The sequence below is a fragment of the Hakea prostrata genome, chromosome 11 (assembly GCF_041222555.1).
Source record: "Hakea prostrata isolate BN-2017 chromosome 11, UWA_Hpros_2, whole genome shotgun sequence".
Classification (NCBI taxonomy): Eukaryota; Viridiplantae; Streptophyta; class Magnoliopsida; order Proteales; family Proteaceae; genus Hakea; species Hakea prostrata.
This window is the reverse complement of record NC_142610.1, coordinates 11,765,202-11,793,091: the sequence shown is the minus strand read 5'-3', so window position 1 is coordinate 11,793,091 and position 27,890 is coordinate 11,765,202. Positions and strand designations below refer to the sequence as shown.

At 35.6% G+C, this 27,890-nt stretch overlaps 3 protein-coding genes and 1 long non-coding RNA gene across 4 annotated transcripts; all 4 read right to left on the bottom strand.

The window, feature by feature from the left end:
* Positions 1–8,388: 8,388 nt before the first annotated feature.
* Positions 8,389–11,362, bottom strand: LOC149000133 (protein neprosin-like). Its single transcript, XM_089139129.1, has 6 exons — positions 11,198–11,362; positions 11,029–11,115; positions 9,926–9,976; positions 9,630–9,683; positions 9,467–9,520; positions 8,389–8,754 (listed from the first exon to the last, which is right to left on the bottom strand). The coding sequence occupies exons 1-6, from the start codon at positions 11,360–11,362 to the stop codon at positions 8,389–8,391; spliced, it is 777 nt and encodes a 258-aa protein (XP_088995255.1).
* Positions 11,363–16,927: 5,565 nt separating this feature from the next.
* On the bottom strand, positions 16,928–17,710 carry LOC149000132 (uncharacterized). Its single transcript, XM_089139127.1, has one exon. It carries the CDS (start codon positions 17,708–17,710, stop codon positions 16,928–16,930), a length of 783 nt encoding a protein of 260 aa, XP_088995253.1.
* A 2,448-nt stretch (positions 17,711–20,158) lies between these two features.
* LOC149000131 (protein neprosin-like) lies at positions 20,159–20,515 on the bottom strand. The gene has a single exon (XM_089139126.1). It carries the CDS (start codon positions 20,513–20,515, stop codon positions 20,159–20,161), a length of 357 nt encoding a protein of 118 aa, XP_088995252.1.
* Positions 20,516–23,046: 2,531 nt separating this feature from the next.
* Positions 23,047–26,891, bottom strand: LOC149000130 (uncharacterized). Its single transcript, XR_016170744.1, has 3 exons — positions 26,720–26,891; positions 26,551–26,637; positions 23,047–26,438 (listed from the first exon to the last, which is right to left on the bottom strand). It is a non-coding gene; the product is annotated as an uncharacterized LOC149000130 (long non-coding RNA).
* Between the last annotated feature and the right edge of the window lie 999 nt (positions 26,892–27,890).

The window sequence follows — 27,890 nt, the reverse complement described above, 5'->3', positions numbered from 1 at the left end:
AATATATATATCAAAGAAATTCGTGTTAGGTGATCCAAACTTTAGACTGGTCTTACCTTGAACTATGCTGCAGAGTGAAGCAATTGGTTCTATTGCATCTTGATGAAGTTTATTGAAAAGAAAGAGTAGACATAAGCTTCTTCTGTATCCAGTTCATGTCTTGGAGATCCATTTATAGGTCTTATTAGTGTGATGGGTTTTCAATTCTGTCTCAATGATTCAAGATTTAAAAGGTAATGTGCTATATGTAATTAGGAGGATAATCTATATAGAATAATTTTTGAAAAGAATTCAAATTAGGAAGACATTTTATAGCAAAATCTTCAAGATTAATGAGCAACCTTACCAATTATATTCTAGTGATTTAAGCCGCAAAAGTCAACATGCCAAATGTGGTTAGGGAAGACTATATACATGAAATAATTTAAATTATGAAGGATTTTGTAACAGAATCTTCAAGGTGAATGGATAATCATTCCAATTATGTCCGAATGATTTAGGCCTCAGAAAGTAATATATTAAATGTAGTTAAGCAAGAGAATTTAAATGGAAGAATTTATAAGAAATAATTCAAATTTATCAAATATTGGCATCAAATTAGGAAAGGCACCAATTTGGGCTCAAAATGACCAACAATACCCCCGAAATGGGGGTCGAAATCTGGCGATTTTTAGGCGCTTGGCGAGATTTTGCTACTTCGGCCGGTTAGCTAGGTAGCGAACTAACCGGCGAACTGTAGCGATATTTTGCACCTTGCATGCTACGAGGTGTAACATAACACAATCAATTTTTAATACATTATCCATGACAAAGTTGATTTCTATCTCATTGGAGTACCCTTAGCAATTACCTCCAGGTCCCCCAAAACAAGAAATAAGGTACTGGTGACCCATTGAATGGTTGTATCAGATAGCAGCTGGGTTTATTCCCCAAGTCTGAGCATTCTCTGAATAGATCGGCATTCCTGACTATTCTAGATCTATTTATAATCTTAACATGAGACACATAACACGACTTTCCAAGATCTTCAGCAGGAAAGTGGCCACTACCCATTTCTGGATGTGGTGGATCACCATGCACTTCGCCTCCCCCTCCCCAAGCTATCTTTGTTGCATGCATGGTTATTCAATAAATTGAAGAGATTATGGGGCCAGTAACCAATCAGCTTATCAGTTGATCCCAATGATAGCCACTAATCTCCAGTTCTCATGTCTTAAAGCCAACATAGATATAGTCATCATGCATCAAAGCATTATTGATGATTCAAACCTTTGGGTTTTAAAAACAAATAAAGGGTTTTGATTTAATTTACCTGAAACATACCAAGAACTACTTCCAAGACTGATATCTGGTATAATAATAGAAAAGAAAAAGAAATAAAGAAATAGCAAAATTCATTAGAAATAAAGAGAGAGAGAGAATATGTGGAGAAATTAAATAAAATAAAAAAAAAATCATGAATTTGCATATGCTTCTCCTGTACTATAAAAAAAAGTCAATTTAAGGACAAATTATCACTTCTATGATGAATTTGCCTTTATTTTTTTTTAATTTAAATTTAAATTTAAATTTTTACATGTTAAGGGGTTAATGTTTATTAATTTTCAAAATCAGACCCTCCTCCATTACCCGATCCCCAAAACCCTGGTTCTAAATCCTTATTTGCCAAATGCCTTGTTTTCTTGATCCTCCACGAGGGCATTCGTTTGTGACTCTACTAAAAGAAGAATTGCAGAACGTCAGTGGGAAAGGTTGGATTATAACTGCTACAACTTGTATTTTAGGCATTAATGCTTGTTCCTAGAATTTTAAAAACGGTAGAACTTCCTAGCCATGACCATCAAAGATGTAAAGAGTCTAAAAACCTGGCCAATCTTTGAGTTTCTAAGAGTGATATTTGAACAACAGAGTTAATAGTTGTAGACTGGTTCTTCTTCATGACTCCTCCATAATTCAGTTCTATCAGTCAATTCAATAGACTCGTTAGGTTTTGTAGCTACAACCAGCAGCAGCAGAATCAAGCTACGATGGATATGGGGTTTCCACTCAAAAAGCCACTTCTTCTGCTCTTTGGAGTCACAAGTTCTACACTATTTTATAGTTGCAGTCGCTGTTTCCACTCATTTTTAGTCCATTTGGATGAATTGGTTAGTATTTGGACCTTGTATGCCTTTGCTTTCCATGACTGAAAGTAAACTTGTTGAGGCAACCGCAATACTTTTGGTAAGAATCAGGGTTATTATTATTATTATTTTATTTCCTTGTTTGTAAATTATTCTCCCTCTTCTATAAATATTACCTCCCCTATTAGGTCTAGTGATGGACACATTATTTTCTTTTTAGTTTATTCTACTCTTGCTCTTTCTATTCTCTTTAGCTTGTTCTAAGTTTTTTCTAGTTCTTTGGTTACTTTGTGAATTCTAGTTTTTTAGATTGAATGTTTAGGAATATTGAAGTTGTGTAAATTATTTTATGCAAGTGTATTTCTTTTATTTTTATCAATGAAATTTCAAGTTCAAGTTCAAGTTTCAAGTTTCAAGTTTGAGGATTCGCTTTCTCTCTAGGTCTAGCAATTGCAGATCTAGATTCTAGATCTGGTTGTTAGGGTTGGTTGAGATTCAAATTGTTTATTCAAGGTTTTTTGGAGATTCAAAGATGCAAGTAAGTAGCATTCTTCAATAATCTTCTGTCCCCCTTCCATTCTTGGTTCTATCTACCTCTCCATATTCTTAATTTATGGATTTATTTTTCAACACTTACTTATTGTTCTTTCTTCTCCCTGGGTCCTTGATCAAAGGTGCCTACAGTCTTGCCTCTCTTTGGTTAAGGTTTTCCCTTTGCTTTTATTGTTTTGTTTATTGCTTTGTTATTTACTTTCTGCACTTTTATTTTCTTTTTCTCTTTAATATCATTTCCCACGATCGGTGGACTGTAAGCTATGGCAAAGGGTCCACGATCATGGCAAAGGGTCCACGATCAAAGTCATTATAATTATATTCCCATTCCCTCTATCCAGAGCTGACACTCGAATAGAGGGAATGAATTTAGGATGAATTCAAATTCTCTTCGTCCAAACCTCTCGCGACCGTTGGATGGGGTGGGGTCCTAATCTTAGAAAACAAATTGATTTTGTTCAACCATTATAGACAGATTGATTTCATTTGCATCCAACGGTTGCCATTCTCTTCGTCTATAGGTTGCCCATCTAACCGGGCAGGTCGGGTAGACGAGACCCTTGGACTAAGAGGATATGAATTCATTTAGGATACCCGATTTCCATTACTTGAGCGGTTAAAAGCCTAGACTCCCATGGGGAGGTCTCAAGTTTGTACAAATTCGGCGGCACCTATATTAGTTATATCCCACTAATATAAACTCTCCGGTTGCAATTTTTTTTTTAAATTTATTTATTTATTATTATTATTTTTTCAATGAGAAACAAAATCTGACCTGGATCCTATGATTCTTTAGCAGCAGAGGATGATCAAATGCAAGAGTGGGACCGGGGGGCCATGCCCCCACGGATTTTTAAAAAAATTATATAATTTCCTTAATTTTTTTTCAGTTTTTATATTACTTTCCTTAATTTTTCCAGTTTTTTTCCCTTTCCACATGTGAAATATCACTATTCAAGGGCTCTCAATATTGAGAACAAATTTTAAAAGTAAAATAATGAATATAAATATTATTTCTAATTAAAAACTAACTCTTCAATCCCAATTTATTTTCCCTTCTCTTCTCTCTCATCTTTTTCTTTCTATTTATTTTTTTCTCTTTCTATAAATGTGGGTTAAAAGAAATTTTTGAAAAAAAATCTTATTAGGTATTTAAAATGTCATTCATAATTAGAAACTAACTCATCAATCCGTATTTATCCTTTTTTATAAGCATGGGTTAAGGAAAATTTGGAAAAAAAATATTTTCCACAATTAGGTACTTTTTCTCTTTCTTAATTTATTTATCGTTTTTTTTTTTTTTCTTCATTTTTTTTGTTATTCTTTTTATTTTATTTTATATTCTTTGTTTATTTATTTCTTCTGCAATTTTTTTTATTTGATTTTATATTGTGAATAAAATGTCTATAGTTAATAAGTTAATTAACTACCATTGGTTTGCATATCTTACCTAAAAAAGAATTGGTTAGCATCTTCCATCAAAGAAAATTTTGTTTTGCATCTAACTTTTTAGTGTTGAAGTTATGTGTAATCTTTTTTTTTTTTTTTTTTTTTTTATGCTTTAATTTACCTATATTTTGTCCAAAATATATCATTATCAATAGTTTACCTATTTTTAAAAAAAATATGTGTGGGTCCCACAAAATATATGTAGATCTATTCCTTAATATAATAAAATAATTCATAGGTAGGACTCCCGATGGGTCTTACAAGGGCTCACATAATATGAGTGGCGAAAAAGCATTACTGCTTTTCCAACAAGAAGATTATCTAGACATCATTCTTTGGCTCCCCAATGTTGAATTCTGGTTCTGCCCCTGAATGCAGGTTGTTTGTATTGACATAGTCAAAAATATCTCCATTTGCTTTCTGAAAAAATCATAAAGAATTATGCTAGATATTAATATATGCATATGGATATGCACACAAATGTGGTTTCATGAAAAGTGGTTTTTCCACAAAGAAAGACTTCACCTTGATGCTCTTAGTTGGCAGGCGTCCTCTCCTTTGCAAAGGGCCTATTTGGTTACATGAATCCAGAGATTTGAAATATCTGGATTCATAAATGGGAGATTTATATCCGTTTGGTTGTATGAATCCTTGGATTCATGAAATCTAGAGATTTATCTTTTTACACTATAAACGTGAATAGGTAGATTTACGGGTATGAGGTTAAACATTGAACCATGATTCCATAAACAATTTTTCATGATGAATCTATAAAATTTATTCCAAAGATTTAGGCTAACCAAACAGTTAATTTTATGAACCATGACTCCATAGATTTGAAATCTCCAAATTCAAGTAACCAAACAGGCCCAAGGGAATGAAGGATCACCATCCAAAGAAGTAATTCCCTCAACCAAATAATGGAAGCCATGTTTCTTTCCTCCTTGGACTGGGATGAAAAAAGAAGCACGAATTGAAAAAAAAAAAATGATAAGACAAAAGAGTGAGGAGATACACATGATAAGATAAAAGAGGCCTTACTTTGAACTAAGCTTCTTACCATCCCTAAGTCATACCTTAGTAATTTATATATAGTTCCTAGTTCTCTAGCATATTAGTTTTTTTTTTTTTTTTGGGTAAACGAAGATTTAATTAACTGAAGGACAAGAGCCCAAGACATCCTGAATACAAGCTTCCAGAAGCCAAGGAGAGGAAATAGGCCAAACCATCCTACTTGTCAAGGATAGGGCCTTCCTAGCTAGACAGTCGGCTAAACAATTAGCCCATCTAGAGATAAAACGAACCGACCAAGTTGGTTCCGGCCTGAGGATAATGCGAATATCATCCACTACACGTAGAGAATCCAAATCACAGGGGAGAAATGGGTCTTCCACGATATGGATCAGCTTCTCCGAATCGCTTTCAAAAATGATGTTCAAAAGCCCTTTCTCTTGAGCCCAAATCAGAGCTTCTCTAAGAGCTGAAGCTTCGCCCAGGAAGATGCTGAAGCAGTCGCACGGCATCGAAACTACTCCTTGACACTCGCCGAGAGAATTTCTTGCGATGAATCCCACTCCTGCCCGGTTATCTGCTGATGAGTATGAGAAATCCACATTGATTTTACAGAAGTCCATATCCGAAGGTTCCCAAGCCCTAACGACAGACAATAGAGGTTGAGAGATCTCATTCGAGTGACTCCAAAATTCTTTGTATGCCATCCATGCTTTGTTCACGATCTGCTCAGGGTTCCATATAATGTTACTGAAACTTAGATCGTTCCTTGCTAACCAGATACTCCAGCAGGTAAACAATATGAGACTAATCGTTTCTTTCTTCATCTTCTTCTCAGGGATGCATACGCCTTTCCAACTGTTTAGCAGCACCATCAGAGATTTTTGTGCATGAGCTTCAATGATTTCGGTGAGTCCCATTCCAAACCAGATTGCCCTAACATGCTCACAATCAAATAGTATGTGATCTATAGATTCAATATCTTTATCACATCTTCTGCAACCCGAATCTGCTCGAATTTGCCTAATCAATAAATTGTCTCCTGTAGCAAGAGCCTGATTCAACGCCTTCCATAGGAATGATTTTATATTTGGATAACACTAAGAGTTCCAGATCAGCTTCCAGGTCCCCGGATCCACTTCTTCCCATTTGTGACAGCGAGACGAAGAAGGAGCCAGCCTGGTTTGTGAATCTCTCCTATTGCAAAGCAGATGATATGCGCTCTTGACAGTGAATAGGCCATTGGATGTACCTCCCCAGCATATAGTATCCTCCCCTGGTAATCGATTGAGATGGATGTTTAGAATTGCTTTGATCTCTTGTTGTGTAAACATTTGCTGCAACAGAAAAATGGGAGATAGGTATAAAAGATCCATCAATATTTACAAAAATAAAGAAAACTGCCATATTTACTCCATTCAATGCATTCATTAATGCATGCAAAGGTTTACCCAAAAGGAAAAAAATAAAAAATTAATGTGTGCAAAGCAAAAGAGGAAAAAAAGGAGGTGCCATTGATAATTACAGAAAGAAAGAAAGATAGGGTTAAACTTACCGAAAGAGAGAATGCCAACTATAAAATTAGATTTTTTTACATGAGCTTCTTTGGTTTTCATTAGAAACTCAGTGTACTCTCTTTCACATTTAACATTGTCATGTTTGTGTCGGTTTTAGCTTTGATTTACGACTTTACCCTCATTTAATAAATTTATTTAAAATCCAAAATTTTTTTACATGAGCTTCTTCAATTTCTATTGGAAATACTCCACACCTTTCCTAAAATCAAATCATACAAAGCCACCCTCCACACTTCACATTGTCAGTTTTTTTTAACTGTAAATATGATTTTATCTTTTTATCCACACTTAATAAATTCATATAAAATCTTAAATAATATTTTTAATATTTATTTTAAAATCCCAAAAAATATTATTAATGTCACCATATTACCCTAGACTAAATGACTGAAATTTCCTCCAATTAAAAAAACTCTTGCATAATCATTGTATCACTTATGGTCAATATGGTCATGAGATGGGGACTGGGTCTTTCCGTAAAGATGGTCCTCCACGCTAGGGTTTATTTTAGAGGTAGCTCAGTCCGTTGTGTTGAGTGACTCGAACCTATTGGATCAGTGCCACTAGAAGTTAGAATTAGATGGGTGGTTTTTTATGAAAGCGTCCTGGAATTGTGTTCGGGGGAAACATGGAAATGTGGACCGGTATAGAACCATTGGGGTATGTAATTGCAGCCAAGGCAAAACACATTTGGGTGGAGGATGATGTTGGGGAGATTACCAACAGATGATTTACTACAACGATATGGTCTTCCTTTAGTTTCAAGATGTGTTCTAAGTGGCACTTCCTTGTAAATTTCAATGTATGTATTTTTGCAATGTGACTTTTTGGATGAGTTTTGGTGCAGTTCAATCGTCTTTTTGCTGTCACATGGTATCTTAAACAGTCATTCACAGAACTATGGGAACGGTGGAAAAGGAAATCCCACCTTATGGATCTTGTAGGAGTGTGGATGTGAGGGTTTGTGCTCATCCCGTACTCTTATGTGGATGGAGCGCAACTGCAAAAATTTGATGCAAGTGAGTTGTTATAGGGTGAATGCAGTGCTGAATAGGGTTGATTTTCAGGTGCAGAATCTACTTGGAATTCAAGCCCAGGTGAAAGTTAGTTTGGCTTCCAAAGAGTTGGTCTGGAGGAGACTGTCAGAGGGATGGTTTAAACTTAATATTGATGGATCAGCCCTAGGAAACCCTAGCCAGGCAGGAGTGGGCAGTCTAATTCATGATTTTCATGCCAGAGTTAGATCCTCTTTTTGCTGGTATTTAGGCTTGAAAACAAGCATTGAAGCTAAGTTTATTGGGCTTATGAAAGGCATGACCGTTTCTCATCAATTAGAGGTGGGAAATATTTGGATTGAGATGGATTCTTTGATGGTGATGATGACATTTAGGGAGAATAAAATACCTTGGTCGAATGGAGAACCTTGCATTGCTTTTGTGAAGCGAATCCTATTGCGGATTTTCTTGCGAAATTTAGATTATGGACTGTTTTCTAGAGATTAGGCTTAATTAGTTAGATTATGGACTGTTTTCTATTTTATCTATGATAGAGGAACTAGTGAAGTTAGGTGTATTTGGGGCAATCATTGTTACATGGATGAGTGAAATGATTCCATTGAGTGTCTATATGTTCTCTAATTATTAATAAAGTCTGATCTTTTTATTCAAAGAAAAATACTAAATACAATGACCACCAGGGCCCCCAAACCAGAATTCAGTTCCTCCCGGTTCGGTGTGTTCTATAACTGATCTATAGCAATTTGGCAGATCATTCATACTGCGTGTTTTACTTGGATCAACATCTTTGAAAGACCTGCTTTCTTCTAAAACACGAATCTTGGAGATAAAACATGCTTTTCCAAAACCTTCTTCTGGGAAATGGGCGCTACCCATTTCAGCATATGGCCTTGGACCGTAAGTCTCTCCACCCCACTCTACACCATCAGCTTTTTCATGTAAGTGATTGAAGAGTTCCTTGGGAAAGTAACCAATCAAGTCCATGTCTTCTCCCCATAACAGTAACCAATTACCAGACATTAAGTCCTGTATTTTAGACAAAATATAGGCCATTCCAATGGAATTCATCATTAATGAGTTGCATTATATAACAATGAAACAAATATCAGATTTCTACATTTAAATGTAAAGGAGAGAAAAAAAATAAAGAAAAGAAAGAGTTTGAAAATCATGTTTATGGGTTACCAAAATGAAATGGTCAGTTATATATGAATCTACAAAAAAGATAATTAATAAAGAACTTTGTCGAAGAGCATGGCCTATACCAGCATTCTATGAGAGTGTTGGAGTGGGCTACATTCTCATACAAAAGACTTCTAACCTTCAAAGTAGTTAGTCATGTAAAAATACTGAGTCTTATTTTGATTCGCATGATTCATAGCTAAGTCAAGATTTGATTTCTAACTATCATCTGTTGATTTAATTAAACCCTATTGAACAATAGTGAAACGAGTTTTAAACTGTACATGGGTGAACCCAGTCTTGAAGGCAAACTTTAGTACAAGCAGAGTTTGGGACGGAGCAATTTTTCCCTTAACAATGTTTGTTGAGAAGTTGTTTCAATCCTTGACCTCAATGTATAACCTATTGTGAAGATATAATGAGATGAATTTAAAATCAACAAAATCAATGGTAAACTTTTGCTTACCCTTACAATAGAGACGTGATTCACAAACTGTTCTCCACCATATTCAGATATTTGATCGAATGGCATACCCGGACATATAGTTCGACTTACTTGTACATAACCTCCACACTGAAAATTGTAGCAGTAGTGTCGATATTGGTCTGCCTGATCATTGTTCACATACAAAGACACACATGGAGAGGGAAGAGATGATAAGTTAAGTATCCCTTAGAAACTAATAAAAACAATAAATGATAAGTGAGGGAAAGCTTACGGTCCAGAGTACAAACAATCTGGTTTGATGATCACCATTGAGATATGGATAGACCTGAAAAATAAAAAATAAAACCAAATTGTTCTAATTTTGTTAAAGTTAATTTAGTGGTTTAAGCTCAAATTATTTCATAATTGTCATCAAATTTTAAAAAAAGAAAAAAAAGTCTGAAGAATTACATGCCATCCAACTTCCACAAAGTTTTTTTCACCATCAGGTCCTGCCGTTACCCAAATTTGAGAAAGTGTGAATTGAACGTCTATTGTAACTCTTGGTTTCCATATATTCATGATTACCGAAGTTCCATAATAAACTTCTCCAGGGTCATTCGTACCCACTACTGCATACTGAAAAAAAATAAAATTGATTAGTTCCCAGGTCATCTGTTTGGTTTATAAAAATCGGATTCTTTATAATATCAACGTGATTATTTTCTTATACATGATTTATGGAAATCATGATTCTATTTAAACAAATAATTAGAAAATAAAATTTTAAATAATGTTGAAATTAAAAGATAATTTAATAGAAAATTAATTTAAAATATATTAAACATAATGAAATTGGGTAAATTAAAAAATATTAACAGTTGGTGAATTATTATATAAACCGAAATTGGAAAATGAATTGAATTTTTTTTTAAAGAAGTACCTAAAAATCTAAAATTGGAAAAATAATTAGAAAAATTAATTAAAAGCAAAAAAAAATGTTGAAATCGGAGCATTGGATTAAAAAATGAAATTGGAAATTAATTTGAAAACCACATTTTTTGAAACAAAGATTGGAAAAATACACTAAAAATATTGAAATCAAAATTAAAAGACGAAAATTGAGAACATGAATGAAAAATTAATTAGAAAAATTGCAAATTTTAAACAAACAGTTTTGACATGATTCTGGAGAATATCATTCTTAGATCTAGCCAAGTTCTTAAAACATGTTCTAAGTGAAATTGCAAATTTCATCTCAGTCCCCAATTATGCATTCTAAAAACATGTTATATTATTTGAAGCCAACTAAATTCTCAAAATAATACAAACTAAAAGATTATTACAAACAAAATAGACTTACATGGTGTGGAAAGTCATGGTGTGGAAAGTCATCATCATTTTTTTTCCCAAATTTTTTGTGAGACCCCGCCGTTAATGTGCCGTTTGTTTGAACCTTGCGAATGGGAACTGTTCCAGGTGGACAACCTCCACCCTTAAGCCCTATATTTGAAATCTTAAAAGAAGAAGGAGTCTCATTTCTCATCAACCCATTCAGAAGAGAGGGGCTAGGTCTCATCTAGTTAAACAGATTTTGGGGAAGAAAATGTTAGAACTCTTGATAAACACAATTTTAAATGAAACAACTTCTAAATTTTTGCCTTACTAATTCCAGAGTTAGATAAACAAACCTGGATTGAATGATTCTTTAGTCGAGGATGAAGAAATGCAGGTTGTTTATAGATATCAACACACTCAAAAACATCTCCATTGGCAGTCTAAAAACCATAAACTTATGTAACCAATAAATATTGTAGCCAAGAAAATGAAATTAATTGATGAAAAACCTGTTAGTTTCACCTTGAGGCTCTTAATTACTGGCTTCTCAACAGACTTCCTTGAGGCTTTCATCTGCAAATCTTGCTGATCAGTCTTTATGCTGCTTCCTCCTGCTAATCCATCGCAAATGTAATAGAAGATCGCCACCCACAGAGCTAATTTAATAAAACCAATGCTAGCACCCATGGTTCTTACCACCTTCAACTTTGATTCAAACAGAAAACTAAAATTAGAACAAAAAAAAAAAAAAAAAAAAAAAAAAGAAAAAGAAAAAGATTTTTCATCTTTATCTCAGCTATCCCCCTTGATTCCCCCACCCTTTCTTGTTTGTTGTTATTGGTATATATATCTTTCTATATCTTCTACTTCTTTTATTTTTCTTTACTTCAAAAGCATGATTGTATCATGGGAATCCTCAGGTATGAATATATATATCAAAGAAATTCGTGTTAGGTGATCCAAACTTTAGACTGGTCTTACCTTGAACTATGCTGCAGAGTGAAGCAATTGGTTCTATTGCATCTTGATGAAGTTTATTGAAAAGAAAGAGTAGACATAAGCTTCTTCTGTATCCAGTTCATGCCTTGGAGATCCATTTATAGGTCTTATTAGTGTAATGGGTTTTCAATTCTGTCCCAATGATTCAAGACTTAAAAGGTAATGTGCTAAATGTAATTAGGAGGATAATCTACATAGAATAATTTTTGGAAAGAATTCAAATTAGGAAGACATTTTATAGCAAAATCTTCAAGATTAATGAGCAACCTTACCAATTATATTCTAGTGATTTAAGCCGCAAAAGTCAACATGCCAAATGTGGTTAGGTAAGACTATATACATGAAATAATTTAAATTATGAAGGATTTTGTAACAGAATCTTCAAGGTGAATGGGTAATCATTCCAATTATGTCCGAATGATTTAGGCCTCAGAAGGTAATATATTAAATATAGTTAAGCAAGAAAATTTAAATGGAAGAATTTATAAGAAATAATTCAAATTTATCAAATATTGGCATCAAATTAGGGTAGGCACCAATTTGGGCTCAAAATGACCAACAATACCCCCGAAATGGGGGTCGAAATCTGGCGATTTTTAGGCGCTTGGCGAGATTTTGCTACTTCGGCCGGTTAGCCAGGTAGCGAACTAACCGGCGAACTGTAGCGATATTTTGCACCTTGCATGCTACGAGGTGTAACATAACACAATCAATTTTTAATATATTATCCATGACAAAGTTGATTTCTATCTCATTGGAGTACCCTTAGCAATTACCTCCAGGTCCCCCAAAACAAGAAATAAGGTACTGGTGACCCATTGAATGGTTGTATCAGATAGCAGCTGGGTTTATTCCCCAAGTCTGAGCATTCTCTGAATAGATCGGCATTCCTGACTATTCTAGATCTATCTATAATCTTAACATGAGACACATAACACGACTTTCCAAGACCTTCAGCAGGAAAGTGGCCACTACCCATTTCTGGATGTGGTGGATCACCATGCACTTCGCCTCCCCCTCCCCAAGCTATCTTTGTTGCATGCATGGTTATTCAATAAATTGAAGAGATTATGGGGCCAGTAACCAATCAGCTTATCAGTTGATCCCAATGATAGCCACTAATCTCCAGTTCTCATGTCTTAAAGCCAACATAGATATAGTCATCATGCATCAAAGCATTATTGATGATTCAAACCTTTGGGTTTTAAAAACAAATAAAGGGTTTTGATTTAATTTACCTGAAACATACCAAGAACTACTTCCAAGACTGATATCTGGTATAATAATAGAAAAGAAAAAGAAATAAAGAAATAGCAAAATTCATTAGAAATAAAGAGAGAGAGAATGTGTGGAGAAGAAAATAAAATAAAATAAAAATAGTAGCACGTGAAGAGGAGAGTGGAGAGATGGTGGAGAAAAAAAAAAAAAACTAAGACTTTGCACTTGCCTCTCCTGTACTATAGAAAAAGTCAATTTACAGACAAATTATCACTTCTATGATGAATTTGCCCTTATTTTTTTTTAATTTAAATTTAAATTTAAATTTTTACATGTTAAGGGGTTAAAGTTTATTAATTTTCAAAATCAGACCCTCCTCCATTACCCGATCCCCAAAACCCTGTTTCTAAATCCTTATTTGACAAATGCCTCGTTTTCTTGATCCTCCACGAGGGCATTCGTTTGCGATTCTACTAAAAGAAGAATTGCAGAACGTAAGTGGGAAAGGTTGGATTATAACTGCTACAACTTGTATTTTAGGCATTAATGCTTGTTCCTAGAATTTTAAAGACGGTAGAACTTCCTAGCCATGACCATCAAAGATGTAAAGAGTCTAAAAACCTGGCCAATTTTTGAGTTTCTAAGAGTGATATTTGAACAACAGAGTTAATAGTTGTAGACTGGTTCTTCTTCATGACTCCTCCATAATTCAGTTCTATCAGTCAGTTCAATAGACTCGTTAGGTTTTGTAGCTATAACCAGCAGCAGCAGAATCAAGCTACGATGGATATGGGGTTTCCACTCAAAAAGCCACTTCTTCTGCTCTTTGGAGTCACAAGTTCTATACTATTTTATAGTTGCAGTCGTTGTTTCCACTCATTTTTAGTCCATTTGGATGAATTGGTCAGTATTTGGACCTTGTATGCCTTCGCTTTCCATGACTGAAAGTAAACTTGCTGAGGCAACCGTAATACCTTTGGTAAGAACCAGGGTTATTATTATTATTATTTTATTTCCTTGTTTGTAAATTATTCTCCCTCTTCTATAAATATTACCTCCACTATTAGGTCTAGTGATGGACACATTATTTTCTTTTTAGTTTATTCTACTCATGCTCTTTCTATTCTCTTTAACTTGTTCTAAGTTTTCTCTAGTTCTTTGATTACTTTGTGGATTCTAGTTTTTTAGATTGAATGTTTTGGAATATTGAAGTTGTGTAAATTATTTAATGCAAAGTGTATTTCCTTTATTTTTATCAATGCAATTTCAAGTTCAAGTTCAAGTTTCAAGTTTCAAGTTTGACGATTTGCTTTCTCTCTGGGTCTAGCAATTGCCAGATCTAGATTATTCTAGATCTGGTTGTTAGGGTTGGTTGAGATTCGAATTGTTTATTCAAGGTTTTTTGGAGATTTAAAGATGCAAGTAGTAGCATTCTTCAATAATCTTCTGTCCCCTCCTCCATTCCCGCTTCTATTTACCCCTCCATATTCTTAATTTAGGATTTATTTTTCAGCATTTACTTATTGTTATCTCTTCCCATTGGGTCCTTGATCAAAGATGCCTACAGTCTTGCCTCTTTTTGGTTAAGGTTTTCCCTTTGCTTTTATTATTTTGTTAATTACTTTGTTATTTACTTTCTGCACTTTTATTTTCTTTTTCTCTTTAATATCATTTCCCCCGATTGGTGGACTGTAAGCTATGGCAAAGGGTCCACGGTCAAAGTCATTATAATTATATTCCCATTCCCTCTATTGAGAGCTAACACTCGGATAGAGGGAATGAATTCAGGATGAATTCAAATTCTCTTCGTCCAAACCTCTCGCGACCGTTGGATGGGGTGGGGTCCTAATCTTAGAAAACAAATTGATTTTGCTCAACCATTATAGACAGATTGATTTCATTTGCATCCAACGGTTGCCATTCTCTTCGTCTACAGGTTGCCCATCCGACCGGGCAGGCCGGGTAGACGAGACCCTTGGACTAAGAGGATATGAATTCATTTAGGATACCCGATTTCCATTACTTGAGCGGTTAAAAGCCTAGACTCCAATGGGGAGGTCTCAAGTTTGTACCAATCCGGCGGCACCTATATTAGTTATATCCCACTAATATAAACTCTCCAGCTGCAATTTTTTTTTATAAAATTATTATTATTATTATTATTGTTTTTTTTTCAATGAGAAACAAAATTTGACCTGGATCCTATGATTCTTTAGCAGAGGATGATCAAATTCAGGAGTGGGACCGGGGGGCCATGCCCCCACGGATTTTTAAAAAAATTATATAATTTCCTTATTTTTTTTCAGTTTTATATTAATTTCCTTAAATTTTCCAGTTTTTTCTCTTTCCACATGTGAAATATCACTATTCAAGGGCTTTCAATATTGAGAACAAATTTTAAAGGTAAAATAATGGATATAAATGTTATTTCTAATTAAAAACTAACTCCTCAATCCCAATTTATTCTCCCTTCTCTTCTCTCTCATCTTTTCTTCCTGATTATTTTTTTCTCTTTCTATAAATGTGGGTTAAAAGAAATTTTTGAAAGAATCTTATTAGGTATTTAAAATGTCATTCGTAATTAGAAACTAACTCATCAATCCGTATTTATCCTTTTTTATAAGCATGGGTTAAGGAAAATTTGGAAAAAAATATTTTCCACAATTAGGTACTTTTTCTCTTTCTTAATTTATTTATCGTTTTTCTTTTTTTTTTTCTTCATTTTTTTTGTTATTCTTTTTATTTGATTTTATATTCTTTGTTTACTTATTTCTTCTGCAATTTTTGTTATTTGATTTTATATTGTGCATAATATGTCTATAGTTAATAAGGTAATTAACTACCATTGGTTTGCATCTCTTACCTAAAAAAGAATTGGGTAGCATCTCCTATCAAAGAAAATTTTGGTTTGCATCTAACTTTTTAGTGTTGAAGTTATGTGTAATCTTTTTTTTTTTTGATGCTTTAATTTACCAATATTTTGTCCAAAAAATATCATTATCAATAGTTTACCTATTTTTTAAAAATATGTGTGGGTCCCACAAAATATATGTAGATCTATTCCTTAATAAAATAAAATAATTCATAGATAGGACTCCCAATGGGTCTTACAAGGACTCACATAATATGTGTGGCGAAAAAGCATTACTGTTTTTCCAACAGGAAGATTATCTAGACATCATTCTTTGGCTCCCCAATGATGAATTCTGGTTCTGCCCCTGAATGCAGGTTGTTTGTATTGATACAATAAAAAATATCTCCATTTGCTTTTTGAAAAAATCATAAAGAATTATGCTAGATATTAATATATGCATATGGATATGCACTAGAATGTGGTTTCATGAAAAGTGGTTTTTCCACAAAGAAAGACTTCACCTTGATGCTCTTAGTTGCTGGCGTCCTCTCCTTTGCAAAGGGCCTGTTTGGTTACATGAATCCAGAGATTTGAAATATCTGGATTCATAAATGGGAAATTTATATCCGTTTGGTTGTATGAATCCTTGGATTCATGAAATCTAGAGATTTATCTTTTTACACTATAAACGTGAATAGGTAGATTTACGGGTATGAGGTGAAATCTCTGATTTCACCCCATACTATAAAAACATTAAACATTGAACCATGATTCCATAAACAGTTTTTCATGATGAATCTATAGAATTTATTTCAAAGATTTAGGCTAACCAAACAGTTAATTTTATGAACCATGACTCCATAGATTTGAAATCTCCAAATTCAAGTAACCAAACAGGCCCAAGGGAATGAAGGATCACCATCCAAAGAAGTAATTCCCTCAAACAAATAATGGAAGCCATGTTTCTTTCCTCCTTGGACTGGGATGAAAAAAGAAGCACGAATTGAAAAAAAAAAAAAAAAATGATAAGACAAAAGAGTGAGGAGATACACATGATAAGATAACAGAGGCCTTACTTTGAACTAAGCTTCTTACTATCCCTAAGTCATACCTTAGTAATTTATATATAGTTCCTAGTTCTCTAGCATATTAGTTTTTTTTTTTTTTGGGTAAACGAAGATTTAATTAACTGAAGGACAAGAGCCCAAGACATCCTGAATACAAGCTTCCAGAAGCCAAGGAGAGGAAATAGGCCAAACCATCCTACTTGTCAAGGATAGGGCCTTCCTAGCTAGACAGTCGGCTAAACAATTAGCCCATCTAGAGATAAAACGAACCGACCAAGTTGGTTCCGGCCTGAGGATAATGCGAATATCATCCACTACACGTAGAGAATCCAAATCACAGGGGAGAAATGGGTCTTCCACGATATGGATCAGCTTCTCCGAATCGCTTTCAAAAATGATGTTCAAAAGCCCTTTCTCTTGAGCCCAAATTAGAGCTTCTCTAAGAGCTGAAGCTTCGCCCAGGAAGATGCTGAAGCAGTCGCACGGCATTGAAACTGCTCCTTGACACTCGCCAAGAGAATTTCTTGCGATGTATTCCACTTCTGCCCGGATATCTGCTGACGAGTATGAGAAATCCACATTGATTTTACAGAAGTCCATATCCGAAGGTTCGCAAGCCCTAACGACAGACTGTAGAGGTTGAGAGATCTCATTCGAGTGACTCCAAAATTCTTTGTATGCCATCCATGCTCTGTTCACGATCTGCTCAGGGTTCCATTTAATGTTACTGAAACTCAGATCGTTCCTTGCTAACCAGATACTCCAGCAGGTAAACAATATGAGACTAATCGTTTCTTTCTTCATCTTCTTCTCAGGGATGCATACGCCTTTCCAACTGTTTAGCAGCACCATCAAGAGATTTCGTGCATGAGCTTCAATGATTTCGGTGAGTCCCATTCCAAACCAGATGCCCTAGCATGCTCACAATCAAATAGTATGTGATCTATAGATTCAATATCTTTATCACATCTTCTGCAACCCGGATCTGCTCGAATTTGCCTAATCAATAAATTGTCTCCTATAGCAAGAGCCTGATTCAACGCCTTCCATAGGAATGATTTAATTTTTGGATAACACTGAGAGTTCAGATCAGCTTCCAGGTCCCCGGATCCACTTCTTCCCATTTGTGACAGCGAGACGAAGAAGGAGCCAGCCTGGTTTGTGAATCTCTTCTATTGCAAAGCAGATGATATGCGCTCTTGACAGTGAATAGGCCATTGGATGTACCTTCCCAGCATATAGTATCCTCCCCTGGTAATCGATTGAGATGGATGTTTAGAATTGCTTTGATCTCTTGTTGTGTAAACATTTGCTGCAACAGAAAAATGGGAGATAGGTATAAAAGATCCATCAATATTTACAAAAATAAAGAAAACTGCCATATTTACTCCATTCAATGCATTCATTAATGCATGCAAAGGTTTACCCAAAAGGAAAAAAATAAAAAATTAATGTGTGCAAAGCAAAAGAGGAAAAAAGGAGGTGCCATTGATAATTACAGAAAGAAAGAAAGATAGGGTTAAACTTACCGAAAGAGAGAATGCCAACTATAAAATTAGATTTTTTTACATGCGCTTCTTTGGTTTTCATTAGAAACTCAGTGTACTCTCTTTCACATTTACCATTGTCATGTTTGTGTCGGTTTAGCTTTGATTTACGACTTTACCCTCATTTAATAAATTTATTTAAAATCCTAAAATTTTTTTACATGAGCTTCTTCAATTTCTATTGGAAATACTTTACACCTTTCCTAAAATCAAATCATACAAAGCCACCCTCCACACTTCACATTGTCAGTTTTCTTTAACTGTAAATATGATTTTATCTTTTTACCCACACTTAATAAATTCATATAAAATCTTAAATAATATTTTTAATATTTATTTTTAAATCCAAAAAGTATTATTAATGTCACCATATTACCCTAGACTAAATGACTGAAATTTCCTCCAATTAAAAAAACTCTTGCATAATCATTGTATCACTTATGGTCAAATATGGTCATGAGATGGAGACTGGGTCTTTCCGTAAAGATGGTCCTCCACGCTAGGGTTTATTTTAGAGGGAGCTCAGTCCGTTGTGTTGAGTGACTCGAACCTGTTGGATCAGTGCCACTAGAAGTTAGAATTAGATGGGTGGTTTTTTATGAAAGCTACCTGGAATTGTGTTCGGGGGAAACATGGAAATGTGGACCGGTATAGAACCATTGGGGTATGTAATTGCAGCCAAGGCAAAACACATTTGGGTGGAGGATGATGTTGGGGAGATTACCAACAGATAATTTACTACAACGATGTGGTCTTCCTTTAGTTTCAAGATGTGTTCTAAGTGGCACTTCCTTGTAAATTTCAATGTATGTAATTTTGCAATGTGACTTTTTGGATGAGTTTTGGTGCAGTTCAATCGTCTTTTTGCTGTCGCATGGTATCTTAAACAGTCATTCACAGAACTATGGGAACGGTGGAAAAGGAAATCCCACCTTATGGATCTTGTAGGAGTGTGGATGTGAGGGTTTGTGCTCATCCCGTACTCTTATGTGGATGGAGCGCAACTGCAAAAAGTTGATGCAAGTGAGTTGTTATAGGGTGAATGCAGTGCTGAATAGGGTTAATTTTCAGGTGCAGAATCTACTTGGAATTCAAGCCCAGGTGAAAGTTAGTTTGGCTCCCAAAGAGGTGGTCTGGAGGAGACTGTCAGAGGGATGGTTTAAACTTAATATTGATGGATCAGCCCTAGGAAACCCTAGCTAGGCAGGAGTGGGCAGTGTAATTCAAGATTTTCATGCCAGAGTTAGATCCTCTTTTTGTTGGTATTTAGGCATGAAAACAAGCATTGAGGCTAAGTTTATTGGGCTTATGAAGGGCATGACCATTTCTCATCAGTTAGTGGTGGGAAAGATTTGGATTGAGATGGATTCTTTGATGGTGATGATGATATTTAGGGAGAATAAAATACCTTGGTTTGCGCTACAAACCTGGTATGAGTTGAAACATTTTTTTGGATTTGGTTGAATGGAAGACCATGCATTGCTTTCGTGAAGCGAATCCTATTGTGGAGTTTCTTGTGAAATCTGCAGCTAGGAATCAAACTTCCTACCCAATTGGGGTGAGGCCTGAACATATTTAGAAAGAGTTATAGTGGGATGCCATGGAGTTCCCAGAGATTAGGTTCAGTTAGATTATGGAATGTTTTCTGTTTTAACTATGATAAAGGAACCAGTAAAGTTAGCTGCATTTGAGGCAATCATTGTTGGAGGGCTAAGTGCAATGGGTTCCATTGAGTGTCCATATGTTCTCTAATTATTAGTAAAGTCAGATCTTTTTATTCAACAAAAAATGCTACAAATTAACAATGACCACCAGGGCCCCCAAACCATATTTCGGTTCCTTCCGGTTGGGTTTGTTCTATAACTGATCTATAGCAATTTGGCACATCATTCAAGCTGCGACTTTTACTCGGATCAACATCTTTGAAAGACCTGTTTTGATCTAAAACACGAATCTTGGAGATAAAACATGATTTCCCAAAACCTTCTTCTGGGAAATGGCCGCTACCCATTTCAGCAAATGGGCTTGGATTGTAAATCTCTCCACCCCACTGTACATCATCAGCTTTTTCATGCAAGTGATTGAAGAGTTCCTTGGGAAAGTAACCAACCAACTCCATGTCTTCTCCCCATAACAGTAACCAATTACCAGACATTGGGTCGAAGAAGAAGAAGAGAGAGAGAGAGGTTTGAAAATCATGTTTATGGGTTAACAAAAATGACATGGTCAAGTTATATATCTTCAGAAGAGATAATTAATAAAGAACTTTGTCGAAGAGAATGGCCTATACCAGCATTTTCATAAGTCTATAATTCTCCTCTCAACATAAAATAACATTGTATGAGAGTGTTGGAGTGGGCTACATTCTCATACAAAAAACTTCTAACATTTAAAATAGTTAATCATGTAAACATACTGAGTCTTATTTTGACTCGCATGATTCATAGCTAAGTCAAGATTTGATTTCTGACTATCATCTGTTGATTAAATTAAACCCTATTGAGCAACAGTGAAATGAGTTTTAAACTGTACATGGGTGAACCCAGTCTTGAAGGCTAGCTTTAGTACAAGTAGAGTCTGGGAGTCTGGGACGGAGCAATTTTACCCTAACAATGTTTGTTGAGAAGCGTCACAAACCTTGACCTCAAGGGGGGAGATAAATAGGATAAATTAAAATCACAAAATCAATGGAACTTTTGATTACCTGACGGCGGGACTCCCAACTGTCCGTCATATTCAATACTTGATATCCGGTGCTCGGGTTGTTCCTTTTGCCCTCCCTGAATTGCTGTGCGTTTGGTCTGCCGGCCTTGTCCATACAGACCCTCGGGCGGGATGGTTAGTTCCCTTAGCTTAAAAACATTAAATGGTGTGAGGGCCCCGTCGCCCTGGTTCTCCCTGTTGGTCCTGTTGGCCTTGTTCTTTTGTTGGTTGTTTGTGGTTTGTTTTTATCATTGTCATCAAATTTAAAAAAAAAAAAGGTTGGTCTGCCTCCCTCGTTTTGTCCCCGGCCTGCTGTTTCCAAATTTGGGTGATTGCGTTCATTGCTCTTGGTTTCCTATCTCTGTTTGGTTCCAAATGCTTCTCAGGGACATTCATAGCCACTGCTGCATACTGAAAAAAAACACAAAATTGATTAGTTCCCATGTCATCTGTTTGGTTTATAAAAATCTGATTCTTTATCATATCAACGTGATTATTTTCTTTTACATGATTTATGCAAATCATGATTCTTTGTTCTATTTAAAAAAATAATTAGAAAAAATAATTTAAATAATGTTGAAATTAAAAGATAATTTAATAGAAAAATTATTTTAAAATATTTTTATTAAACATAATGAAATTGGGAAAATAAATTACAAAATATTAACTGTTAAGAATTATTATATAAACCGAAATTGGAAAGCGAATTGAATTTTTTGAAGAAGTACCTTAAAAATCTAAAATTGGAAAAATAATTAGAAAAAATGAATTAAAAACAAAATAAATGTTGAAATTGGAGCATTGGATTAAAAAATGAAATTGGAAATTAATTTGAAAACCACATTTTTTGAAACCAAGATTAGAAAAATACACTTAAAATATTGAAATAAATTGAGAACATGAATGAAAAATTAATTAGAAAAAATAAAGTTAAAATCCAATTTGGAAAAAAACATTAATAAGTTCGCTTCTTCTATGCAATCTTTTTCAAATCCTATCATAGTTTTCCTCTAAATAATCACTTCACAAGATTAATGTTGCTAAACAATTATCAAGAAGAATCATATTACAAATTTGAATAAACAGTTTTGACATGATTCTCGAGAATATCATTCTTAGATCTAACCAAGTTCTTAAAACATGTTCTCAGTAAAATTGTCAATTTCATCTCAGTTCCCAATTATTATTATTATTTTTTTGCTAATAAACCAAAGCTTTATATTTATTAAGGTGGCAAATACATATAGTAGTAGGGTCGATTACATTTAGTGCATTGTTATAATCTACGGAGGATCCATAGGCTAAATACATGAGCTAGTTGTGGAGTGTGGTGTCACAAAAAACATTAAGTCTTGTATCCTTAATGTAAGAAACTATTTTTATCAAAATTGGGACATGAGTTATCGGCCAGCTGCTGTGATTAGTTGATAGGAGTAGATCTCGAACTTGTTTATCATTACACCATATTTCTTGTAGTTGCAAATTGTGTTGTAGTGCTTGATCTATTCCATCCTTCAATCCTATCAGTAGAGCCTCAACAATGTTTCCCTTCCCTAGTCCTCCTGTGCTTAGATACTTTAGCTGCCTTTCACAAAAAATACCCACACTCCATCCTGAGCTATCTAGCTTTGCATTATGTACCCCTGCACACACCATCAAAGGGCCATATGTTAGTTTATTGAAAATTTACAAAGGCAAATGTCTGGATTAGGGATTGGAGCAATTTCGTTATTAGAGATTGGAGCAATTTCTTGAGTCTTTAGATTTAGATCACGAATCCAAGTTCCTACGTTATGTAGCACTCTTATGGGGTTGGGATTGATTTTCTTAAAGATTTGGTTATTTCTCTTCCTCCAAATGAAATAGCATGTGATTATAAAAACAGCCACCATCCATCTCTTTGAAGCCTTATCCATTTGAGGGTCATGGACGAAAGTGTTACAGATATCCAAGAGTGATGTGTTTGCCAAGTTTTCTGTTCTTAGCCCCAAGGGTCCTGCCACCCAGATCCTTTTTGTCCAGTCACATGACATGAAAATATGCCATGTAGTTTCTACACCCTTTGCGCAAAACTCACAGTCGGGGGGCATATTTGTCCATTGGACAAGTTTTGCTTTTACCGATAAACCAGTATTGAGGTAACAACAACAAATAATTTCGTATTAGGGATTGCAACAGAAACAACAAGAGTAAAACAAGGAAGCAACAACATCCAACTAAAGGTAACAACAAGCATTCTATGGTTAACAAGCAAATGTTCTAACAGACCTAGAAAATTAAGCAGAGTGTCTATTGCGGTTTTTGGTAAGCAAAAGGCTATTCTTAAACCAACTATAAATGATGGCAAACAATAAAACAAAGTAAACAATACACTGGTCAAAGAAATCAGCGTAAAGATGGTATGGGAATTCCTGTGGGGCAGTGGTATGTGGAAACAAATTCTCCTCCTGGGTTGGGGTAGGTTGAGTTTCGGTGTGAGTCTCATTGAAGTGTACACCTTCCATTGGCTGTTGAAGATTGACACTGTTCATATTCTTGAGATGTTCAAAGATGTTGTGGCGGGCTTCCATTTCAGTTTTGAACAAGTAGAAGACAGTTAATGGTTCAATGCATGAATGAAGAGTTGAATCAAGATTTTGACAAAGGGAGGCCACTGCAGTTTGGGTGGGGGTCAGCTCACTCAATGTCAATCTTTTGCGAGAGGTTAGGCCATAATCTGAGGTAGTATTATTGGTCAGTCCAGATTCCCCTCAGGAATTCCAGCATCAAGAGGCGGAGCACCATCTTGATTTTTCAGTCCATCATTGAGCTTTGCAGTTGTGAGATTGTTGATCGAATCCGGCTCTCCTTCATGTGCTTTGGTTGGCATAGGTAAGCAGTTCTCAAGGTTGTCCACCCGCTCCATCAGTTAGAAAAGCAAAGTGTTACCGACCTGGGTTTCCTTTAAATTCTACTCCATGCTTTTCTCCTGTTGAAGCAAAATTTTCTTATTAAGAAGCTCTTCAATGCGGTTTTGTCTTTCAAAAATTAGTTGTATCTCATCATTTTTTCTTTCTTGATCTTTGGTTATCAACTGTTTGTCCTTTTTCATCATCTGAACTTGATGTCTTTCACCATCTGTTTTTGCATTCTTACCCAATACCCCCTCTTCTTTCTTTGTTGTTGCTGTAATTTTCACTAGATTTTCTTCCGCTACTTCCTTTTGCATTTTGACATTTTCACACTGCCTTCTGTCAGGTTGATCAAAATTCATTCCGTTGTTGGATGATGCCTCATCCGAAGAGTGATATTGGCCTGGACCCGTAGTGCAGTTGGGAACAATTTGAGTACCTGAGTCATCTTCATCATCAATGCTTATTTTATCCTGACACTCCATTGGGAGGGCAAGCAGGCTGTGGATGCTGTTGGTTGTGAGAAGCTTTGAGAAGCCTCCTGGACATGGGTCAGTAGTAGCTCCTTCAAATAACTTCAGTTGAATGGCATTGTTGATGGTAATTGCCTCATCACCTTCATACTTAGGGCACTATCCTGTTTGATGTGAAAATTTTCCACATCGCAGACATAATACCTTTACCTCGTACCTCACTTCCACCGGAACCCATTCATTCTTAAAGGTTCTAATTGAGGTTCTTGTTTGGACATGTTTATTGATGTCAAACACCAATTTCACTCTAGCAGAGTTGTTAGGCAGACCCATATCTCTGGGATTAAGCTGAACTTCCATAATTCGTCCCAGCTTAGCTGCAGCAGATAGAACACCTTCATAGGTGAGGCAATTAGGTCGGATTCCTCTCAGTTGACTCCAGATGATGATTGGCGGAAGAGAGACATTCTTCCTACATTCTGGGATAGGTTCCAATGCCAAGTGTAGAATTTATTTTCCAATCCACCATGGGGAGACAGACAAAACGTTGTTTCGGTGTTCTTCAAAAATGAAGCTTGCCTTGAAATTTTCCCTACCAATGCTTGAAATGGAGGTGGCTCCTAAAGGATACTAGAGGTCCGTAAGCTTCTGTTTATTGGTAATGGTTATCAACTCTCTCGGGAAGCCCAAAGCATAGCCGTAAAGGACAAGGCCAGAATTCAGATCATCGACATGGAGCAAGGTAGAATGGCGGGCATGACTTCCTCGAGGATCCACTGCCTTCCAGGAGTCAGCTTCAGCGCCTCCTCTAACTGCAGTGTTCTTAGAGGGGAACCTGGAACTACCTCCAGTATGGGGACCATTGGGAGCATTGGATCGAGATGTAGGATGTGTGGGGGACACATGCCCACTTTGTCTGTTCATTTCAAAGGTGAGTTGGTTGTTAATGAGAGGAGGGGGAAAAAGGTTGGATCATTGCAAGGGTAGAGGAGTTGCAGTTGAGCCCAGAATAGAGTTTCCAAAAGAGTTCGAGCATGAGAAGGACTGGTTGTGGGGTTTGATTGTATTAACCTTCCAAAGGAAAAGGCAATGACAGAGATATCGATGGTTTAGGTTGTTAGAATGAGAGGCTGAGAATTGTGGAGCAGTTTACGTTGCCATTAATGGTGCAATTACATGATGTGAAAAAAATGGTTGGGTCTTAAATGGGGGTGTGCTAAACAGCAGAGGTTGCAAGAGGGCCACGCCACCATCTTCCAAAACTTCTCAACTTCACACCGACATTCCTGTCCTTACCAGAATTTGAATCTGTTTCCCCGCCACAAGCCCCCCAGGCAGAGGATTAACCTACCATTGAACCTGTAGGGAAAGCCAAAAGACAGGCAGAAAAACTAACAGACGGCAGCATCAGTAAATAGCGCCTGTAACTCAAAGCTTAAAAACAATTACAGCAGCATCAATAACTAAGAAGAAGAAGAAATAGAAGTGGAGACGCTTAAAAAAGGGGAAAAACAGATGTTGAAACCAGATACAGATGTCTCACTCCTTCCTTCCAGTTACAGATGTCTCAGTTTCCAATCAAAAGGTAGAAGAACGACTTTGCTCGAGCAGGTAGTGTTTTCAGAAGTGCAAAAGGTGTTTTAAGGGTGGATTTGTAAATAAGGTGTTATCAAACTCGATTGTAATGGCAGAACTAGAAGCCATTCTCTCAGTTCCCAATTATGTATTCTAAAAACATGTTAAATTATTTGAAGCCAACTAAATTCTCAAAATAATACAAACTAAAAGATTATTACAAACAAAATAGACTTACATGATGTGGAAAGTCATCATTTTTTCCCTCAAATTTGTTGTGAGACCCCGCCGTTAATGTGCCATTAGTTTCAACCTTGCGAATGGGAACTGTTCCAGGTGGACAATCTCCATCCTTAAGCCCTATATTTGAAATCTTAAAAGAAGAAGGAATCTCATTTCTCATCAACCCATTCAGAAGAGAGGGGCTAGGTTTCATCTAGTTAAACAGATTTTGGAGAAGAAAATGTTAGAACTCTTGATAAACACAATTTTAAATGAAACAAGTTGTAAATTTTTGGTTAACTAATTCCAGAGTTTGAAAAATAAACCTGAATTGTATGATTCTTCAGTCGAGGATGAAGAAATGCAGGTTGTTTGTAGATATCAACACATTCGAAAACATCTCCATTGGCAGTCTAAAAACCATAAACTTATGTAACCAACAAATATTGTAGCCAAGAAAATGAAATTAATTGACAAAAAACATGTTAGTTTCACCTTGACGCTCTTAATTACTGGCTTCTGAACAGACTTCCCGGAGGCTTTCATCTGCAAATCTTGCTGATCAGTCATTATGCTGCTTCCTCCTGCTAATCCATCGCAAATGTAATAGAAGATCGCCACCCACAGAGCTAATTTAATAAAACCAATGCTAGCACCCATGGTTCTTACCACCTTCAACTATGATTCAAACAGAAAACTAAAATTAGAACGAAAAAAAGAAAAAAGAAGAAAATATTTTTCATCTTTATCTCAGCTATTCCAGGTGTGTGGTCCATAGATGATGAAAACCACACAATTCAATTTTTTAACCAAAAAAGATGTAACCCGAGTCAACTCTAGCATGTGATCGGAATCTGGAGCTGGCCCAGTGAATTTCTTAAACAGCAGAAATTAAGTAATAAAATGCTGGTTAATGCTGACAATTAATTGCATTCACACTTGATTTTGGAAAGGTAGGGGGAGAATTCCTTCTCTTTCACGTCTGAAGAGAGAGATTCTTATTCCTTCATGATTTTAACAAGGCAAGTGTGAGCTGTTGTTCAGTAAATGAGTTTGAGAAAAGAAAGCTAATCACCGTTGTGATTGATTCTTAGAGTTTTTGCATGATTTAGCTAAACTGATTTGGAAAGAGTGAGCTAGAAGGAAGGAAGGACGCCAAAGCAGAAACGAGCTGCATAAACACAAAAGGAGAATTCTCGCAATTCTTTTTCTCTGACAAGAAATCACAAAGTTATATACATATGCCTTTCTTGAGAATGAAATGAACCATCCATAGGTTCTATAACGCTAGCGAGCCGAATAGAACCATCATGGTTGATATTGGTATATATATCTTTCTATATCTTCTACTTCCTTTTATTTTTCTTATTTACTTCAAAAGCATGACTGTATTATGGCAATCCTCAGGTATGAATATATATCAAAGAAATACGTGTTAAGTGATCCAAACTGGAGACTGATCTTACCTTGAACTATGCAGCAGAGTGAAGCAATTGGTTCTATTGCATCTTTATGAAGTTCTTCTTCTATATCCAGTTCATGCCTTGGAGATCCATTTATAGGTCTTATTAGTGTAATAGGTTTTCAATTTTGTCCCAATGATTCAAGACTTAAAAGGTAATGTGCTAAATGTAATTAGGAGGAGAATCTACATAGAATAATTTTT

Bases quoted from the DNA above. Each gene is read 5' to 3' on its own strand.
- LOC149000133 (XM_089139129.1), bottom strand. From the start codon at position 11,362: ATGGGTGCTAGCATTGGTTTTATTAAATTAGCTCTGTGGGTGGCGATC. The intron at 9,977-11,028 runs GTTTGTTTATCT...ATTTTTTTTCAG, and splicing joins TAAAGAATCATTCAATCCAG to TATGCAGTAGTGGGTACGAA. The intron at 8,755-9,466 runs GTAAGTCGAACT...TCTAAAATACAG, and splicing joins AGTGTGGAGGTTATGTACAA to GACTTAATGTCTGGTAATTG.
- LOC149000131 (XM_089139126.1), bottom strand. From the start codon at position 20,515: ATGTCTGGTAATTGGTTACTGTTATGGGGAGAAGACATGGAGTTGGTT.
- LOC149000132 (XM_089139127.1), bottom strand. From the start codon at position 17,710: ATGGGACTCACCGAAATCATTGAAGCTCATGCACGAAATCTCTTGATG.